The sequence below is a fragment of the Talpa europaea genome (genome assembly GCF_964194135.1).
Source record: "Talpa europaea genome assembly, chromosome: 10".
In the NCBI taxonomy this organism is placed as follows: Eukaryota; Metazoa; Chordata; class Mammalia; order Eulipotyphla; family Talpidae; genus Talpa; species Talpa europaea.
The window spans coordinates 35621780-35635137 of NC_140077.1; the positions used below are offsets into that span (position 1 = coordinate 35621780).

A 13358-nucleotide genomic window follows, 5' to 3' on the forward strand; every position below is an offset into this window, starting at 1 on the left:
TTTTGAGTTGCACCCGCAGGATCCTAAGATGCTATTGTGCTTTGTGATTATAAAAACAGATGAAGGAAAAGGAAAACAGTGGTTCTAAGGAAGCTCACTCAGGCGCCGTAGCATTACACAAGTGAAACAGAAGTCAGAAGCAGAGATTCCCAGGACTGGTCCCAAGAATGTATGGCTCAGCACCACAAATGTTAACTCTCTTCCTTTGAGCCATAAGCAGACATTCCATCCTTCCTCTGGAAGAAAGAAGGGTTCAAAATTGGATGGTGGTTATAAAAGGCTCTGTTATCGTTCAAAAATATTCCCACCATAGATGCCAAGCTGGCACTGGCCAGAGACGTGTGAGCAAACAGTCTGTGGTTGGCATGCCTCTCTTTGATCTCTGGCATGAGACCATCAGAGTTCCCAACAGAGGTAGCTCTTTCAGCCCGAGACCCAGATTAAAGTCCAGATCCCCAATGCATAAGAAATAAGTCTTGCTGGAAGTCACTGAGTGTAGGCGACCATTCATCCGACTGACACATGAGGAAACCATTAACTGAGGTGAATTGTTCAGCAGCAGCGGTAACAGATTAGAAAGACAGTGAATTGTTTTGGAAGTGTTTCTGCACCTGACAGGTGGGAAGCAAAGATGAGGATGGAATGCAGGGATGCCTAAGATGGGCCCTGGCCCTGGGAACACATGGCCACCTGGGAAGCCTAGCCAACACCTCATCTGTCTCTGGGGTTTCTGAATGCCTCCAACTCACCCTCGCTCATCAGGCGTCCCAGGTGGCACAAGGGGTTAAGCACAGCACTGTGAAGTTATCCGCAGCCACCGCAGCATGAGTTCAATCCCCAGCCAGTCAGGGAGCTACCCACATGGTCAGCAGACCTCTCCTGTCTCTCCCACTGCTCCCCTCAGCAGTGTATTTCAGTCAGTCTGCCTGTTCTGTTCCCCACTCTGTCTCTGGTGAATCCTCTCACCTCCCGCAGCTCTGGCCTGTACCCTGGCTTTTGTATGTATAAATAAATAAATCTTAAAAAAAAAAAATACTCTGCTCTAAGGGGACTCACACACCTACCAGCGTCCAATGGAGGAAAGCAAGACTGACACTTCATTTCTGCCTTCATCTGTTCTTCCCATGGATATTTAGGCATTAGGGAAAATGGACGAGGTGCTTAGTCTCACAGGCTTAGTCTTCAGGTAAGAGACAAGGCAATAACCAAATAACAAGATAAATACCAAGGGGATGAATACTCTTACAGAAATAAACAAGATGAATGGAAACAAGAGGAGGAGACTGTAGGTACAAGGTTCTAGATATTTGAGATGAAAAATGAGACTGTGTCAGCCATGCAAAAAGCTAGAAAGAACAAAAGCGAGCAGGGTAATAGAAAACGCAATGGCCTGAGATAGTAAAGAAAACGACTCATTTGAGAAATGGCGGGGGTGGGGGGGCAGTAAAGAGTTGCCATGTGCCAGGCCTAAATCAGGATCTGGGGATGCAACACGGACAACGAGATGGAAGTCCCGCCCACCAGGAGCTCATGTCCACCAGACCACTGTCCTGTGAGCACAGAGAAGGTGCCACTAAGGAGGCTGGAAGGTGAGACCAGTGGGCAAGAGTGGTGTCCATCCCTGTACCAGAAGAGCTAAGCACAGGTTCACAGAACCAGACCCTGGGTCTCCTGGACTCCTACTCAGACATGCCATGCCTTGGGCCCCGAGGACCTCAATAAAGGTCATTCAGCATGCCTGCACATGGCTCACGGAAGTCAAAACATGTGCCTTAAACTCACCCTTCAATGAACAAATAAAGGATCTAAATAGAGCCTCCCTCCCTCCACTCCACTCTCACCCAGGTGAGGCAGGAAGCTGACCCTTAACCCTGCAAGAGTGCCCATCTTTGTGGGTGCAAAGTTCCCTGATGACAGCAGTCCTCCTCCCAAGCCCAGAGACCAGTGGAGATGGGGAGCTGATCTGACATCCTACCATGGAACCAGGGGGCGATGCACTTGGTGCTCCTCTCGAAGCCAGCTTGGCGAGGCAGCTGCTCCTCCTGAAACCAGCGGACTATGATTTCTCTGGAAACAGGACGCAGTGGTCGCTCCCAAGTCCTGCTGAGAAGAGTGGGAGAGTCAGAGGAGGGGGGAAGGGAAAAGGAAAAGAAAAGGGAGGGGAGGGCAAGGCAGGGAGGGGGACAGGCCACTGTGAGAACAAGCATGAAGTCCACCTTCATGCCTGTGGGGAGGAGTAAATGAGTCCAGGTACTTGAAGGCATTTTGCAGATAATAATGTACCAGCTGTTATTACTTTTCCCAAAAGAAAACTGTTGTCACTTGCTTTTGGAAAAGAGGACAGGAGGGGAATGTCTAAGCAAAAGCAAAGGCAGGTACTTTCCCTCTGGGATGGCCAGGACCTTAACATCAGCATCAGGAAGAAAGATCCTAACATAACAAGAGCTAAGCTGCTAACATGTGACTGCCTATTCTCGCCTGCCTCATCCCCCACTAAAGAGAGCTCTGTTCTTGGCCCTCGATGTCACACACACGCCCCTCCTAAAGGGACACCTGCCTTTGCCAGCTCATTTTTGAGCTTTTGTGAGCAAAATCATGACAGTGAACAGGGCAGCAGCCAGAGAACCTCAATTTGCTCTGAAAATGGCCAAGATTCACCACCAAGACATTAAAAGGATGAGGCAGAGGGAGGGAGAGAGGAAGCACAGCCCTGGTTGGCTTTTAATGGGGGTTCGGGTATGAGATCAAAGATACTAAGAGTGGAATGAAAAAGGGCGCTTGAAGAATTTCTGAGTAATGAATTGGATGTTTTTTGATGTTTTCTCACAAGTAAGCCAAGATTTTAATTGCTTTTGTGTCTGAGATGGTTCTGGCAGGCACACATAGGCTGGGCCACATAAGACCCATTATATTTGCGCTACACCACATGAAGCACGCTGAGTGCGCCATGGCATGGGGCAAGCATGCACCAACCATTTGTTGAATTAATATGCAGTAAGGTAGCATTGCATTAATTTATGGTATGAAAATACAACATCTGCAGAGCAAAACCCTTTGGCTCTGTTTGAAGAACCACTGCCCTTTCACCTTCCAACTGAGTGACAACAAGTCGGTAAATCCTTTCTTTGTCACTGCATTCTGATAACAGGACTGGCATCTAGAATTCACCAGCGTTGTCATGGTTTTTTATAACTTCAGTGGCAGCTGATCCCTCACAGTTTCTGTATTTGCCCTGCACCAACACCCCAATGCTGAGTTCAACGCATCCTGGCAAACCCAAGAATGAGTCCACATGGTCTATTTTTACTTGTCCTAAAATGAATCTACTTACACACATACACACAGCAGGGAAGGCTGCAGATTTTAGAGATGTCCTAGGGAAGGCAGAGGGTGAAGTCCTATTGCAGAGCTTAAAACCACCATTAAACACCTTTTTTTTCCCACTTCCATCATTCCTTCGTTTTCCTTGACCCCCCCCCCACCCAAGCCAGCTTTGCAGCCTACTGTATCCCCCATCAGGATGCCATCCTTCTCAGTAACCTCGGGTGTCTTTCCTCTTTATTAAGCAGCACACTGAGCTCTGTCCAGCTTCTCCCTTACACTTGCATTCCATGTAAATACTGTGTTGGCGGGGGGGGGGGGGGGGGGACATGGGGGGGAAAAGCCTCTGGTGTCTAGGACTCCTTCTCCTTACATGGCAAGAGAAGGTTATAAATAACAGCAAGGGAAACTCATTCACTCCTGTCCCTCTGTTTCTAAGGAGAGAATCCGAATCACAGAATGTAAACACCAAGATGGAGACTCCAAAGGCCCCACTCCTGCATGTAGAACTCTCTCCTACCAGCAACATGTGTCCACCCCTCAGCACAGCCAGAGGAGGGTGTGCTGGCCAGTGCAAGTCCCACCGCACTATGCGCACAGAGACTAGTGAGACCACAGGACCAGCTGCCATGGGGCAGCCACAAGATGGCGCTGACATGTGGCCGCTCACAGTGCCTGGATCTGCCGCTCCATCTGCATGACCTCTGTCTCCCTCAGGGCCTCCTTTGGAGGCGCCTGCACCCCTATGACAACTACATGCAGCCAGGAATCAGGGCGCACCTCAGCCCATGTCATCCCGTTATATGGGCCTAAAGGACAAATTATCTGTTTCTTTCAAAAGCAGAAGGGGAGGAAGATTTTTCTAGCTATGTCTCCAAATCTAGGAAATATTAAAGAATATTTGACCTCATAAAGATCAAGAATTTCTGCATGACAGAAAACCTCATGACAAAAGTCAAAAGACAAATGACAAGCTGAGGGGGAAAGTTTTATTACAAACAAAAAGATCCTAATATTGGGCCTCCCCTGGTGGTGCAGGCGGTTGAGCGCATCACTGTGATGCTGTCCGCAGCCTCTGCAGCACGAGTTCAATCCCGGCCGGCTGGCAAGAATCCCACAGGGCACGGTAGACCTTTCCTGTCTCGCCCGCTGCTCCCCTCAGCAGTGTATTTCAGCAGTCTGCCTGTTCTGTTCCCTGCTCTGTCTCTGGTGGATCCTCTCACCCTCCCGCGTATCTGGCCTATACCCCAGTTCTTGTAAGCATGAATAAATAAATCTTAAAAAAAAATCCTAATATTTATGATATTTATGGAGTACCTAGAAATAAATAAGGAAAAGGCCAATAATATAATGAAAAAATCAATAACACAGGTGGGGGAAAAAACAGACATATAAGGAGATGCAGCCCTTAAACATACACAAAATATGTAATCTCACTGATAAAGAGAAATGCAAATTTAAATTTTCACTGAGAATTTTTTCTTATACAAAGTTTGATAATGCACTGTTGGCAAGGCTGAGGGATGAGGGTGCTCATTTGTACCACCCCTGTGGAAGACGAGCTGATACTACCTGTCAGTATGTAAATTGACTAGCCAAGGGCTAGTGATCCACATTTGAGGATCTCTCATGTAGGTTAGAGTTTAATGTGTACAAAATTAATATCTACAAGGTTATTCATTAAGGGAATTGTTAGTAAGAACCAAAGATCTCAAACACTACCAATGACCCCGAAAAGAGTTTTTGATAAATAAATTATAGCACATCCATGCAGTGGAATATTATGTGGCTGTAAAACATATGAAATAACTAAATAGCTAAGGATTGATATTAAAAGACCTCCAAAATGCGGTTAAATGGGAAAAAAATCAAGATGCATAAAAAAAGAGGGGGAGACACAATTTTACCTTGGTAATTGCAGAATAAAACTGAAAGGAATATATTCTAAGAACAACAGTTCCCTGTGGGGGAAGAGGAACTGAGTAAACGCAGGCAGGGATGGAGGTCAGTCTTTTCTCCAGATAGCTAATTGTAAACTTTCTGATTTGAGAATCATATAAATGACAAAGATAGAAGAAATGCAGGCAGGATCAGCACTCCCTAGACAGCAGAGAAAGGGAGATCGAGGTATGAATAATTCCAAATCCCAATCAAAGCAAAACACAGACAGCCCCCCCCCACCCCTTAACTGAGTGAATGGACTACTTCACAGGTTAACAGGCTCAGGGGGGAGCAGGTGCTTTTCTTCCAGCCTCTGAGCCCTCTTGGGGGGTAGTGGTTACTCAGCAAAGATAGGGTACAAATCTAGGGGACGGCAAAGGTGAAGAGGCTCCAAGTCACCTCTGCCCTCTGTCCTGGCAATCACAGGCTGTCACCTAAGAGTCCTTGCCAAGGCCCTGCAGAGACCAAGGGCTGCCGCATTCAACCCAGAGTTCATCTGCACACGTGTTGTCAGAAGTGGGGCTGCACCAGCACTAGCTATGTCAACAAAAAGCCACCAGCCCCACTGGGCCATATTTAAACCATGTGAGGACTTGGGATCTATGGGTCTTTCAGGAGCTTGAAATGATAAGCAAACATTTTGGGGCGTTTATGTACATTTGGAAACAAAATGGTAGTTTTCTTTAGGTTCTCAAAGGAATCTTTGACTCCAAAAAGGTGAAGAATTCCAATTATTAGAAATCTTCAATTTCCTCTCCTTCCCCTCTTGTCTCACTCACAGACTTGGACACTGAGGTCTGCCAAAGAGAAATGATTTGTCCCAAATTTCACAGCAAGTCAGAGGCACAGCCAGACAGAATTCTTCCCCTCACCTCCCAGTCCAAGGCATTACCCTCACCACACCCAGAATGTGGAGTCCCCCAGACCCACCTGGCTGGCAGGGCAAGGGGTGGTGGTGGACCCTGACCAGGGAGGTGGTGATAGAGTCTTGCCTCTTGCTCCTGGCTCTGGCCAAGCTCTTGGAACATGGAGCTGAGGCCAGCGACTGTGCCTTTCTGGATGGCGCGGAGGGAGTGGCGCCGGTACTCATCCCTGGCACGCTGGGCTCTGCGACTCCTCTCCTCGTCGGCTGCCTTTGACTTGCGCACTGCAAAGGAAGAGATGGCACCTTTGCTGAGGCCCACAGATCAGGTTGCACACTGAGCAAGCTGGGACTGGCACAGGCCAGATGCCCTGACACTCACTCAGAATTCAAGATCCATAGGGACTCAATGGGTTGCAGGGAGGCTCCGAGCCCCAAAAGTCATGGCAGGCCCCGCCAGCCAACAGCTCTGGGCTAGCCTGTCCCTGGGGGGACAGAAGGGTGGGAGGGGAGCACAGAGAGGGACAGGGAGGGATGGGAGAGGTAAAGACACTCATGCCGTTTAGGGTCATCTGGCTAATGCTGTGGCCTGTCCCATAATGACCAAGCAAACTTGGGATGGAAATACATCTTCATATAGGTTTCTTCTTAGGAGTGACCAGCCCATAGCAGCCGCTCAAGCTCTGCGTCCATTGCCCAGCATCAGGGCACCTGTCAAAGCACTTCCAAATAGCACCCACATCTATTATAGTCTCCCCCTGGCCAGGCTCCAGGCCCTAGGTTTTACCTGAAATACCTCATTGCAGACATTTGCATCAATCACCCAAGGAGGAGGGCCCATCACTACTTCTGCATCAGAGACTTGGGCTCCAGGAGGTTAAATAACTTGCCCAAAGTTAAATAGTCTATAAAATACAAAGCCAGGACTGGATACCAGGAGTGTATGACTCTAAAACCCACTCAGATCTTTCCAGTCCACATCCCAAACTTTCTTCCAGGTATAACTGATATCAGAGTCCCTGCTGTTTCTTACAGAAAATCAAAAGAGCATTTGCACCATGCAGTCAAACCTTCTTGTGTTATTCACGAGGAAACTGAGGTCTGAGAAGGACGGTGACTTGCCTAGCTGGAACAGCAGCCAAACTGGGCCAGGAGCCACCCTTTTCTCTACCACAGGATGAGTCATTGGAAACTAGTTCTGGTGCCCTTTCTCTTTGGTGCCTGTGGCCTTGACAGTACTGCAGGCTGGTGGGGAGAGGACCCTTTAGTAACCCTGTAACTCCACAGGCTACAAACTGCAGGATACCCCTCCCTCCAGCCTTCTGTCCTCTGTGCTCCTCAAGGCAGGGTCTGCCTCAGCCGCATGGCAGTGAAAAGACCTCTGTATGCAGAAAGGGAACAAAACCTGGTCTAGAGGCAAGATCTAGTGTTAAAACCAATTATTTTGTAGTCTGGTTGCATCTTGTCAGCTCCTTATCTGTCCATAACACCCAACCCTTTTGTAGAGCCTTGTTCTAACTGTCCACAACTAGTGACTGACTGCCCTGCCCACATAGGCCACCTTCCCCTCCTGGAGCAAAATCTAATCCATATTTTGTTTCTACTCCAGCTCCATTCAGTGCGCACATAGCAGGAATCTACAACCCATCATTAGCGGACTGGATTCTGTTAGCATTTGAAGGATACCAGGTAACTGAAAGAAAGCTTTCCTAATTCACGTGTTGTCAGACACCCTTTCTCAAAACATAACATCCCCCAGATCTAAGGAAGGCAATATGGAGTCTGTCCCTATGGAGTCTGTCAGAAGGTTTATGGATGTGAAGGTCACATGAAGAAACTCCAGTGGGCTGTGTGTTCCCCGGGGCAGATAGGGATGATCATTGTTCTAAACCATTGCTGTATCCCCGTGCCAACGACATGGTCAGCGGGTATTACGTATTCCCAGATGACTGTGCCCACTAAGTATTTAACTCTACGCAAGACTCTGAGCTAGATATAAAGATAACAAAAGCCAAATCCTTTCCTTGAGACACTCAGAAACAAGCTGGGAAAATAAAACAGGTAAATCTCTCTAACACAGTGAAAACGGGGGCCAAGAAGGTCTTGTCAGATTTCAAGGGCAGCAGCCCTCACAGAAGCTGTAGCCATCATAGCAGAGGGAGCACCTGACTGGGTCTGGAGAAAGAAGAGGGAGGAGGCCATTTGAGGGAGAAAAACTAGGTTTGTTGCCCCAGCAACTCCCTGAGAGTTTCCCATCAGAGAACATCAGGCTGCCTGCCTGGCATTGTCGTGAGAAGATTAAAGGAGGTTGGGGGTGGGCTTTGCAGTCATTGGACTACAAACTAAACCCTAGAAAATTGTGCCCTACAGGGCCCATGATCTTTGGGCATTTATAGCCCCTGAGCGGCAACAACACTCAGTGATAGACAGCATGCAGAAGGAAGACGCATGCAGAAAGAAGGCAGTTTTGGAAAATGAGCTAGGCGAGGCCCTGAGCCGCTGGACACCTAAAAGTGAAACCCAGGGGCCTCCCTGGTGGTGCAAAGGGTTAAGTCTCAGCATTATGAAGCTATCAGCAGCCACTGCAGTATGACAATCCCCAGCCAGGGAGCTACCCACATGGTGCAGCAGACCTCTCCTGTCTCACCAGCTGCTCCCCTCAGCAGTGTGTTTCAGTAGATCTGCCTGTTCTGCTCCCCATTCTCTCTGGTGAATCCTCTTAATGCCCACACACCTCTGGCCTATACCCCAGCTCTTGTATAAATAAATAAAATAAATCTTTAAAAGAAAAAAAATAAAAAGAAAATAAAAGGAAAAAAAAGTGAAACCCAGCCTCCCTCCTAAAGCCCAGCCCTAATCTTGCCATTCTCCTCCTCAAAAGTCTCCAGTGGTTCCCACTGCACACACAGATACAGGGCAAACCCCTGGGCCTGGCAGGTAAAGCCCTTAAAAGTGTCCCACCCGCAACTCTTACCTCCCCAGCCCAGTGGATCTCTGAGGTCCTCCCACTCTGAGCTCTGGTTCCACCAGCTCCCACCATCTGGAAGGCCCCTCCATGCAGCTGTGCTCCTGACTCAGATCAACCGTGATGAGTGGGTGACCAGGTCAGCTGGGAGATGCCAGGCAACAGCATGGAGGGCACTCAGAGGTGAGAAGGCTGCCAAGGCTGCAGACAGGCAGCAAGCACCCAAGTCAACCCTTCTGCCCCCCAGATTATGGAAGAGGATGTGGAGTCAGATGGAAGGATTCGGGTTCAAGGACAGCTCCACAGCAGCTTTTTTTGTTGTTGTTCTCTATATCCTCGCATTCTTTTTGTTACTATTATTGAGATATAATTAATATCTGACATTGTATAAGTTAAAGGTGTGTGTTGATTTCATACATTTGGGTATTGCAATATGATTACCACCCTTACCAACACCAGCTAACACCTCCAGCATGTCACATAATTAGCATTTCTTTTCTGTAATGAGAATATTTAAGATCTAGTCTCTCAGCAACTTTGGAACATAATACAGCATCATTGACTGTAATCACTATGCTGTGGGCTAGACCTCCAGAACTTATTCATCTTCTAGCTGCAAGTTTGTACCCTCTGACCAGCATCTCCCCAATTCTTCCACATATGCCCCCCAGTGCCTGGTAGCCACCATTCCACTCTTTTTGGTTCTTTTAGATGTCATTTGTCTGTGATCTCATTCGGCTTTTGTCTTTCTGTCTGACTTATCTGACTTAGCATAATGCCCTCCAGGCCCATACAATGCATATTGTCACAAATGGCAGGGTTTCCTTCTTTCTCATGGCTGAATAATATTCCCCTCTCTCTCTCTCTCTCTCTCTCTCTCTCTCTCTCTCTCTGTGTGTGTGTGTGTGTGTGTGTATGTGTGTGTGTGTGTCACAAGGTGAGATAGAGATAGATACAGATACAGATACATCCTTTTTAGCCATTCATCCATTGACAAATGACAGTCATTTCCATATCTTGGCTAATTTAAATAATGCAGTAATTGATATGGAAATGCACCTATCTCTTCAATAGCCTATTTCCATTTCCTTTGGATATATACCCAGAAGTGGAATTGCTAGATTTTTCCATAGTGACTGCACCAGTTTACATTCAGCACAGGTTTCCTCTTCTCCACATCCTTGCCAACACTCCACACAGCTTTCTTAAGAAAGTCCTTGAAGTCTCTAGGCCTGTTCTCACCTCTGTGAATATGCAAATAACATAAATAACTTGCTCTCTGAATTATTATGAAGAGTAAGGGAAACATATAAAATACTATAAAACATGACAAGATTTATCAAGTCAGGCCGCTGACCTTGACCCTTTAAATCTCCCATAGTCTGAGTCTGGAGTGAGGCTGCTCCGGCTTAGATCCTTGCTCCACGTGTGTGACTCTGGACAACATAGTTCACCACCCCAGTCCTCTGTTCCCTCTTAAATAAAAAGAAAATAATAATAGTGCCTGCCTCATAAAATTGTTATGAGGATTATGGGAACTAATAATATGAATTACTTAGAACCAAGCCAGGTATATATTAAGTACCAAGGTAAATGTTAAATTTTATTTTCATTAAGCCCCATATTTCCCAAACAGACCCATGGACAGTTCTACATCTTTCCAGAAGGGGGCACCCTTGTCGGTCAAGCACAAGGAATTTGCTATGAATCCGTGCATAAACAGTTTACCCTAAATTACACTTGGAAATCTTAAAAGATGACTTTAGTTTTTTAGTATCAAGGATGGCTTCAGACTTATCCCATCAATATCTCACAGGACACTCTCAGCCAAACCGGAGCTCAGAGTTGTTTTTGTGTTTGTTTTTTTAATGTCTAACTCAGTGAAAACTCAAAATTAATGCTAAGAGCCACATTAGAAGCCACAAACAGCTTTTGCCCTGAGGCAGCAAGAACTGGACTGTCCTAGTGCCTGAGGATCCACTACAGGGGTGAGGTCCCCATCCCAAGTCACCTGCTTCTTCCCACAGTCCCTCATGGGGCTGAGATGACACCCCAGGGACTTGTCCCCCAGACACTGCAAGAACCTGCCTTGCACAGAGAACATTCCCACTGCTCAGTTTCAGGGTCTACAGTCTTCGTCTGTTAAAGAGATGAGGAGGCTCATCTCACAAAAATACAGTAAAGACAACAGAGCACGAGAACACTGTGGATTTCAAAAAAACAGGCAAAATTTAGCTATTAAAGAAATTAATCGACCACAATGTGTTACCACTGTTCACCCACTATGATGGTTATTATAAAAACAGTGGGCTTCCCTGGTGGCACAGGGGCTAAAGTCTCAGTGCTATCAAGCTATCGCCAGCCACTGCAGCCTAAGTTCAACCCCCAGTCGGGGAGCTAACCCACATGGCAGAGCAGACTTCTCCTATCTCGCCTGCTGCTTCCTTCAGCAGTGTATTTCAGTCAGTCTGACTGTTCTGTTCCCCACCTCTCACTGCCCCCTGCACATCTAGCCAGTTCTTGTATGCATAAATAAATAAAATAAATATTTAAATAGTAAAAACAGAAAATGAAAAGTGTTAATGAGGATATGGAGAAATTGGGAAATTTTTGTGTTGTTGATAAGAATGTAAAATGGCACAGATACTGTGGAAAACAGTACATCAGTTCCATAAAAATTTTAAAATACAGTTACCATAGGATCCAGCAAAGCCACTGCTGGATATGTACCCAAAAGAATTGAAAACAATGATTCAAACAAAACTATTTGTTCACCCATGTTCATATCATGAAGCACAATAGCCAAAAGATGAAAACAACCCAAATGTCTACCCATGGATGAATAGGAAAAGAAAATAGGGTACGAACAGGACATATAATGGAATATCATTCAGCCTTGAAAAGGAAGGAAATTCTGACACATGGATAAACCTTAAAGACATTATGCTAAGTGGATGAGCCAGACAAAAAAAGGACAAATGCTGCAGGATGTCACTTACATCCACTTCATGTCCTTCCATTAGTTCAGCCCATAGAAAAGAAGTAGAATGTAGTTCTGGGGCCTGGTGGGGAGTAGAGAGCAAGGAATTGATATTTAACTGGGGCAGAGTTTTCGTTTGAGATGAAAAAGTTTTGGGGTGTGATGGTGGTGATGGTCACATAACAACATGAATATACTTAATGCCACTGAACTATATGTTTCAACATGGTTAAAATGATAGATTTTAAGTTACATATATTTACTAGTTTTTAATATAGTCATTCTCTAACATTCTGGTTTAGTGAGCGCTAAGCTGAGAATCAAGAGGCCGGAGCACAGTCAGAGGCCACCCTTGGCCCAATGTATGCCAGCAGCATCCCCACCTCTGTCTTAGGTCCTCTCACCCACAGGTCCCTCCATCTGGCTCTGCCCTCCTCTCAGGGGAATAGAGGAGGCCTTTGAACACCTTCCAGACGGATATCTCACTTTCCAGCATCATCCTGCCTGGAACCCTCCTGTTCAATAAGAAACCAGGAGTCCCACACTTTGGGGGGGGGTACCCTCAACCTGGGGATTTCAGCTGCCCCAAGCGTGGGGCTGATGATCATTCTTGAGTCTGCTTCTAACTCTCTGTCCAGCCTGGGACACATTTTCATCTTTCTGGGTCTTAGTTCTCCCTCCATGGAAAATTGAGACAGTCCCATCCTTGGGCCAGGGGCTGCAGACACAGCCGTGCTATTCTGGAACGTGTCTTGTGTCCTTATCTGTGCTCCAAACTCATGCTCCAACCTCTAACACTGAGAAATGACAAGACTTGGTTTTCCTGTTGGCAGAATCCCTGTGAGCAGTTACACGGCTCCCATAATGTAGACAGATTAGTCATTGCAGGAAGGCAGGGGTCTTAACACGTTAGATGACGCATTCCAGCAGAGTGCACACATTCATTCAGCATGTGGTATTGAGGACCTACTACGTGCCAGGACTATACTGTGCATTGTGCCCTCTCCCTACCTCTGCCCAGAGAGATGAGACTCATTTATAGAATTCAGATGATCCAGTCACATCCTGCAGAGAAAACGAATGCTTCAGAGCAACATCAACTTGTACATACCTCTTAAGTGAATAATACAATGTTCTTAAAAATTAGTGGATACTCCTATATTTAGGAGTATCCTAAATATGTATGTAGATGTGTTTGAACTCTGCTCCATGTGACCCTGGGCAACTTGAATTACCATAGCTATACTTCGCTTCCTTGTCTGTATTTGGGGGTCCATAGGGTTGCTTTG

General features: G+C 46.5%; 1 protein-coding gene across 3 annotated transcripts in view; it reads right to left on the bottom strand.

Annotated features, from left to right (window-relative positions):
- Positions 1–13358, bottom strand: part of SH2D4B (SH2 domain containing 4B) — a gene marked incomplete at both ends in the record, with an annotated part of 66503 nt that overhangs the window by 21331 nt on the left and 31814 nt on the right. For 2 of the 3 annotated variants that reach the window (XM_084245789.1, XM_084245790.1), the window contains 2 exons: positions 1976–2100; positions 6193–6409. In XM_084245789.1, coding sequence (XP_084101915.1) covers positions 1976–2100; positions 6193–6409 — 342 coding nt within the window. Of the gene's footprint in view, positions 1–1975; positions 2104–6192; positions 6410–13358 lie in introns of all 3 variants that reach the window. The other variant, XM_084245788.1, reaches the window with a different exon arrangement.